Here is an 8211-nt window from a genome sequence, read left to right as displayed (position 1 = left end):
GCGGGCGGCGCGACGGTGCGGCCGGGGATGCCGAAGTGAGCCGCGGGCGCGGGCCTCTGCCCCAGCCTAGGAGGCGACTTGCACGCAGGCCGCGGCGCCCTCGCGGCGGGAAGCCTTCGTTTCGGTTTCGCGGCGGCGGCGGCGGCGTTGTTGGCGGAGGGTACCCGGGACACCTGAATGCCCCCGGCCCCGGCTCTTCCGACGCGATGGGGAAGGTGCTATCCAAAATCTTCGGGAACAAGGAAATGCGGATCCTCATGTTGGGTCTGGACGCGGCCGGCAAGACAACCATCCTGTACAAGTTGAAGCTGGGCCAGTCGGTAACCACCATCCCTACGGTGGGCTTCAACGTGGAGACGGTGACTTACAAAAACGTCAAGTTCAACGTGTGGGATGTAGGCGGCCAGGACAAGATCCGGCCGCTCTGGCGGCATTACTACACCGGGACCCAGGGTCTGATCTTCGTCGTGGACTGCGCCGACCGCGACCGCATCGACGAGGCCCGCCAGGAGCTGCACCGCATTATCAATGACCGGGAGATGAGGGACGCCATAATCCTCATCTTCGCCAACAAGCAGGACCTGCCCGATGCCATGAAACCCCACGAGATCCAGGAGAAACTGGGCCTGACCCGGATTCGGGACAGGAACTGGTATGTGCAGCCCTCCTGTGCCACCTCGGGGGACGGACTTTATGAGGGGCTCACATGGTTAACCTCTAACTATAAATCCTAATGAGCATTCTCCACCCATCCCCCCGGAAGGAGAGAAATCAAAAACCCATTCATAGGATTATCGCCACCATCATCACCTCTTTCAATTGCCACTTTCTCTTTTGAATTTGAACTCTGGAGTTACTGTTCTGTGGGGGGGAGGGTTGGGGTTTTCTTTTTTCTTTCTTTTCTTTGTTGCTTTGCGTTCGATTGCTCTGATCTGACATTGACATGAACACCGTGCTAGATGCTCTTGTTGACCTCCAACAAAACGGGGTGGGGAAACAGCGTTCTTGGGAAAGTCCTTTATAATGGTTTGATTTTTTTTTTTTTTAATTTTGATAGATCTTTTTTTTTCCAATGTATGCTTTTTTCCTTTTTGCCCAGTTTCCTTATCACTTGCTGTAGATGGCTTATTTTGCATCCATGCAGACTATGTTGCAAGTCTGTTTCATCTAGTAAACTGAACATTATTGCTTAATCAAACTGCCGTTTGTCTTTTATATTTAAGGCCTTATCCCCAGCCCTCCCTTATTAGTTCTGTCTTTAATTTAGCAATTTCAAATTGATATTTTATATCTAAGACCAGTATGGTAAACTTAGCCCACAGTGGCAAATAATGAGTAATAATCATTGTAACATGTTCCAGCTGAACATCAGTATGTTGAACAGGTAATGTAAGAAGTTGTTTGAAATGTTAGCTATTAAGTTCTGAAACACAACATGCATGAGTTAGGAATAAAACCTTCCCATAACATAGCTAACAGCGTAAAAACATGAAAATGTAACCTGTCAAGGACAGATATTTTTTCCCCACTGCAAAGATTAGTAGAAACTTTGCTGTTTTCCCTCATTAAAAATAGACTCCTTCCAGAAAATGGAGCAATAATGGTATATGCCACAGGCAGATGAAACATTTGTAGATATTTTAAGTGACTTGGGCAAAACTGGAATATATACTTTTATTTCAGACATGTAAGACCAGTAGTTTTAAAGTTACTGAAATGTTTATTCACTCATAAAAGCATTGAACAATTCAGATTATATGCACCTTTTACCTAGTTGGAGAAATACACATTCCTGTTTTCACATTACAGCAATCAGTTAAGCTGAAGATGTTAAGTCATTTTTTTATAGATGAATGATCCACATCTCCATAAATTAGAACACTGGAAAATATTTTATAAAATGAGGTATTTAATTTTGCTTGATTATAGGATTAATTCATGCAAATAGATACCCTGTGGGTTCAATAGTACACTATCTCCTTTAAGGAAGGAAAAGTGATGAGTGGCTGATGGGTATATTTCAGGAATGACCAAGGGGAAGTGAGATTAGAACCTACAGGTGACAATGAATGTAAACTTTTCTTCAAGGGTAAGCAGTTTGCTCACTAGTGATAGCCAGATCCTAGCAAGGTTAGCTGGTGGGGACCTGTAACTAGATTGAGACCACTATGTTGATATTTTGAACCAAATGTTAATGCTTGATTGAGAATCGTGAAGCAGCATCTGGTTCTAGCCTTAAGGATTAATTTTAGTGATCCTCAAGGAATTAAACTTAGGGAATTTCAGAAATGTAGAGTGCAAAGGCAGTATACAGGAAAAGGTGAAGTGGGTTTTGGTGATGAGGGTATCTGAAAATGAACGGGATATCATGGTATAGTTGGACAGTATTAGTCCTTCATGTTTTGGCCATATGTACAATGGAGCTTTTACCAAAGATGTATGAGAAGCATAAGGATATTCAAAACTGTTCAAAGTAAAACAGCATTCAAAGCAGATGAGAAAAGGTGCTGTGTTGTAGGATTCTGGCACAGGGGGTTTTTTAATTCAAATGCAACTAAAGTATAAAGTTCTCAGTTTCACTTTGTTAGAAGTATCTGTAGAAATGAAGCTGATAAATACACGTAAGAGTATTTTGGTTGCTTTTTAAAATTCCCAAAGCTCCACCATAAATGTAATTGTTAGTGTTTTAAATAATTACATTTTAAGGTACATAAACATGGGTTATACGAATATAAATGCTACAGTAACATCCTGAAACAAGCACAAGAAGTATAAATGCCTAAACTGGAGGAAACTTGAAACCCTCATGTTAATTCTTCAATGTAGTATTTCTAACTTGTGACAGACATAGGTAGGCAGCCATTTTTTTGTGTCTTAAAAATAACTGGGGGGCATAGTTAAAATTTTATACATCAAGTGATTGCTATTGAATGTTGCAGGTGAGATGTGGTTTATATTTTAGTTTATTTGAAATGTCTGAAAAGGGGAGGGGGAAGCAAATATTTGAAATCTGGTAAATCGTAAACCTTTTGGAAAGAAATTGTAATTCTCACATTTTCTTAAAGGCATAAAAGGTTTATAATTATTACAGTTAAATTGAACCATAACAATTGGTGATTATGGAGCAGGTAGTTATAACCTGCAAAGAAGTTATAATCTAAGAATTTAAAAGATAAGATTCTGAAGTTTTTGTTCAATTGCATCAATTTCTGTATTTATGTGAAAATTTTAAATGCAGTAAGTTTTGAATGGGTTAATCTTGTCTAATATAAGTAAATGAGTCTGTAGACTGTGATCTCCCCAAACTAAAAAGTACAGTACCTGGAATTGTGTTCTTTATGGTTGTAGTGTTGGTAAAGCACTAATATGCAGAAAATAAAGGAATTACACAGTGCAGTTTCTCATGTTATGTTAATCGTTGAACTAGTTAAATGGGATGTGTTGGTGTGCTGTGCCATGTTACTTTCCAGGGATAGATGGTAAACATAATTTAATTTGGGAGTCACCTGACTTAGAAAAAAGTTCTTAAAATGTTTAAGGAGGTTTGCCCCAGGTTAATTTTACCAGTCCTAATTTTACTTTATGACAATTTAAGGCATGAGAACTTTATTGTTTGTTTGCAAATAGCAACTTGAGCATTTTTAAAGGTATGGAATTGGTTGTAGAGAGTTGACCTGGGACTTGGCATATAACCTTGGACAGTAGGCTTGCATTGTGAAGTTTCATTTAGAGGCCAGAGTTGATCAGGTAATATGGGCAGAAATATCTTTTAAAAAGTAAAATCATGAGGAGTGACTTGTTGGAAAATGGTGTTTTAAAACACAGTTGTAAGCATTCCTCTATATCAGTCATTTTTGTAGTTTGATTCTACAATGTCAATATGATAGTGTGTTTAAACCTCACATTAATACTTATTACCATGTCTGGTATTATGGTTTATTAAAGTAACCCAAGATCAAAGTGTCAGTGATAGCCAGAAATACTTTTCTCAGAAGCTTAGGAATAGCCACAATTTGAATGGTGACAGAAATGACTAAATTCCCAAAGTTACATAATATTAGGGTTGTGATAAGGCAAGTATTTGTCTCTCAAAGGTAAGAATTTTATTTGTAAAACTACTTATTTTTTATTTTTAATGCATTTAGTATGGGGATACAGGGTCTATGGAGTCTCACTACGTAGATCAGACACGTAGTGATCTTCCTGTTTTCAGCTTCCCGAGCGCTGGGATTACAGGCACACACCATCATGCCCAGTCCCAATTGCTGTCTTAGGCACGGCACACCAGGCATCGAGCCCCCGCCACGGTTCTGCCTAAGCAGGCACTTTAGTCAGCTGAGCTATCAGGCTGGCCCTTGTAAAACCACGTTTAGCAATTTAGATAACTTAGATTTGACTAATCCCTGATCAAAGTGTCTGGAGAATGGCAGTTGATGGAATCTTTTTTTTTATATACTATAGGGTCTTGCTACATACCTTGAACTCATGTAGTGCTCTATTTCAGCCTCCCCAGCACTAGTATCACAGGTGTGCGCCACCATGCCCAGTTTGAATCTATTTTTTTTTTTAAAAACTAATTCTTTTGCTTAAATGGCAGAGACTAAGGAAAAAAGATCACATTATCAGGAAGTTTATAAAACTGGAATTGGGGAGATGGAGCCATAAAAGAAGCAAAGTAACTTCTCCATGCTTTATCAAAGTTGCCAGACTAGTTGGACTGGCAGGGAATGGGTGTAGCTGAAATCAAAAAGGCAGAACTGGTCTGTAGGAGACTGAAGAATTATGATTGAAATTTGTTACTAAGTCAGCTAAAGTAATAGTAAACTTCTAGAGAATTAGGCTGCAAGAACTAACCTCACTTTGTGATGTAAGAAAATGCTTTAATGTTTAATTTTTTTTCCCTTTACTGTATTTAAAATGTTGCAACTCCTTGAATTTCAGCCATTTTGTTCTTGAACATCTTATTGCTTATTAAATTATTTCATATAGAATATATTTTTCTAGGCCAGGGATGTAACATAGTGGCACAGCGCCTGCCTGACAAGTATGAGGCCCCGAGTTCAATTGTGGGTACAAAATACATATATAAATATATATTTTTTCCTCCAGAGTATTTGTCCTGTAAGTGTGGTAGGTTAAATTGATTTCAGAGCTTACTGCTGTGCCTGCCACTGTTAGATGTGGGAGATAACATCTGTGAAAACAAAAGAAAACCTGGAAGCATCTACCTTTGTTGAATCTTTGTGGACCTTATGTGGGTAGATGAGGGGAGATCAAGGAGCAGATGGTAATACGTTGCATGTTACAGAATATATGGTGTACTGTGCATATTTAGAACATGTTTAGAGAAGGATTCATTAAGATACTTGAGAGGTGTGCTGGTGCATGCCTATAATCCCAGCACTTGGGAGGCTAAGGCAGGAGAGTTGGTGAGCTGAAGGTCATCCTGAACTGCATAATGAGACCCTATCTCAGAACCAGCCCTCAAAGCCCCCCCAAAAAACATTTGAGCAAATATTTAAAGGAAGAAAATATCAACGTAATCGACATAGTAATAAAAAGATAAGTAGTACGGTGCAAGGGGGTAGGGGCTGGGAAAACTGGCCAAAGGCAAATCTGTTCTTCCCTGTTTGTATAAGGACTATACTAAGAATGATTTTTACATTTTTAAAAGATTGTGGGAAGCTGGGTATGGTGGCCCCACCTGTGATCCCAGTACTCAGGAGGATGAGGGCAGGAGGATCACTGAATTTGAGGCCAGCCTGGACTAGAGTGAGATCCAGTCTCAAAAACCAAAAAGAAGAAAGTAAGGGGAAAAAAAAAAAATCATGAATCTAGACTATAGTCTGAAAAATCTAAAATTTTTATGTTTATTTTTTAAAGCAGGGACTATTGTTTTTACTTTTTTTTTTTTTTTTTTTTCCCCAGAACTGGGGATTGAACTCAGGTCCTTGTGCTTGCCAGGGAAGCACTTATTCTACTGAGCTGTCTCCCTGGCCCTATTTTATGTTTCTTTGGGGAAACATTTATTAACTCCTAAGTCTAAAGACGAATTTATTAAGCATTACCCAAATATATGCGAAATTCAACAATTTAAAGGAAAAACATCTTTTGAGACTTGGTCAAGGTGGTCCTCCTGATTCCGTCTCCCTAGTGCCAGGAGTACAGGTGAGCACTACTATGACTGGGTAAAGAACATTGCTCGATGAATGAGTTAAATCAGAATTTTAGGAAACAGTGATTATATATGACACATTTAATAAGCCCTAAAATTTAGTGAGTGGTCTAACCTGGAGTTTTTAAATTAATACAGATATGTGAAATCAGTAATTTGGATTTGAACATCATCCTTTGAAGTATTTTGAATACTTTCGTCTTAAATTTTTGTTACTTTAATTGTAATTTTACTGGTTTTTAGATTTAAGTGAAATGTGCTCCTCTGGGGCTGGAGAGATAGCTCAGTAGAATAAGCACTTCCCTGGCAAGCGCAAGGGCCTGAGTTCAATCCCGGTTCCGCCAAGAAAAAAAAAAGAAAAAGAAATGTGCTCCTCTGTTAAAGTGCCCTTCCTCTATGTAGTCCAGATTGATTTGGAATAGGTTCAGACATTCACTTGTGGCTTTTACTTACTCAGCATTGCTGTAATCAAGCCTTGTTCAGTATTTTATATTACGATTGGTTGTATGATACTTGGTTTCTTCCAGTATTATTCCTCTAGCCAATAAAACGAGGAAAAATAATTTATTGCACTTGGAGAAAGTTGGGCGTGATGGCCCTCCCCTGTAATCCCAGCATTTTGGAGGCTGAGGTAGGAGGATCACTGTAAATTTAGGACAATCTGAGAATACATAGTGAGTTCAAGGACAGCCAGAACTACACAGCGAGACCCTGTCTCAAAAAAAGAAAAAAAAAAAGTCGTTATGGAAGTTGCATGAACGTCATTTGCAAATGAGCTTAAAAAATGAAAACCCTGTAGCCCATGGAGTCATCTATGAGAAACTGATTATTGATTGCCATAAAAACTTTTCCATTGCAGCTGATTAGATCTGCCAGAGAGGGAGAAACTAAAACAACTTTGTTGGAGTTGGAGGACGGGATGGGGTCTTTGAAGTTTGTTATATTATGACAAGGCCAGATGGGCTTTCTGTCCATATCTTTGTTTTTCAAAGTTCTGTAACTAAATTGTAGATTACACTTGGATCTAAAGAGATTGATTTGGGAGCTACTCTGAGAGCAACAAGAGTTAGCACTTGGTGAATGTTTGCCATGAGTCAGGCATTGTCCTAAGCATTTCATGTATGCTAATTCTTCTAAATCCTTAGCATAACCTTGGGAGAGAGGGCTCTTCCAAGAGGAAAAAAACGACCCAGAGAGGTCCATGTTGGTATGTAGCCAAGCCAGGCTGTGGAGTTAAGTACTGTAGTTGCTACTGGACTGTAAACATGGCTGAGGTGAACCAGTGGTTAATAACTTCATTTTGTTTAAGGTGTGCATTTTTAGTAAATGGCTTGCTTTGGCTAATTTCCCATAATTTTCACGTACTAATAATTTCAATAGGATTTGGGAGGGGGTTGTTTTTCCTTTCCATAGTACTGGGGATTGAACTGAGGACCTTTACACTGAGCTACATCTCTAGTCCTTTGTGGAAGCCCTACTACTAAAACAATGAAACTTTTAAATTCATTTACGGAATCATTAATTCTAGTCAACATTCTGTCATAATTTTGAGGACCTCTGTAAGCTGATATCAGTTATTCAAAAATGCAAAAGGCCAAATATAATGAAAAATGTTTGAAAAAGTTAAAATGTTTAAAATCACTATTATTTGTAAATTTCCCAGGCTGGGCTCAAACTTGTGATCCGCCTGTCTCAGAAGGCAGGAATTGTAGGTGTTGTGCCATATGGCCTTGGGTTTGATTCTCAGAATCATCAAGAACAACAACAAAAAAAGGATTTTAAAGGCCTCAAAGCCTAAAAGCAAGTGATTTGGATATTGTTCAGTGTGTAATGGGAGCCACAGAAATTTTATAGTTTATAATTTTTATTAAAAAATACTTATGAGGGGCCAGGGAGATGGCTCAGTGGAATAAGTGCTTCCCCGGCAAGCACAAGGGCCTGAGTTCAATCCCTGGTTCTGAAAAAAAAAAAAAAAAAAAAAAAAAAAAAAAAAAAAAAAAAAAAAAAAAAAAAAAAAAAAAAAAAAAAAAAAAAAA

The 8211-nt window shown here is 38.7% G+C and overlaps 1 protein-coding gene across 1 annotated transcript; it reads left to right on the top strand.

Moving 5' to 3' along the window:
* Window positions 1–6: 6 nt before the first annotated feature.
* Arf6 (ADP ribosylation factor 6) lies at window positions 7–3394 on the top strand. The gene has a single exon (XM_004638763.2). It carries the CDS (start codon window positions 207–209, stop codon window positions 732–734), a length of 528 nt encoding a protein of 175 aa, XP_004638820.1. The 5' UTR covers window positions 7–206; the 3' UTR covers window positions 735–3394.
* Window positions 3395–8211: the final 4817 nt, after the last annotated feature.

This window comes from Octodon degus, unplaced genomic scaffold (assembly GCF_000260255.1).
Source record: "Octodon degus isolate 3935 unplaced genomic scaffold, OctDeg1.0 scaffold00102, whole genome shotgun sequence".
In the NCBI taxonomy this organism is placed as follows: domain Eukaryota; kingdom Metazoa; phylum Chordata; class Mammalia; order Rodentia; family Octodontidae; genus Octodon; species Octodon degus.
The sequence above is the reverse complement of the archived record's forward strand: the minus strand, read 5'-3'. Positions and strand labels throughout refer to the sequence as shown.

Coding starts and splice junctions, on each gene's coding strand:
- Arf6 (XM_004638763.2), top strand. CDS start 207: ATGGGGAAGGTGCTATCCAAAATCTTCGGGAACAAGGAAATGCGGATC.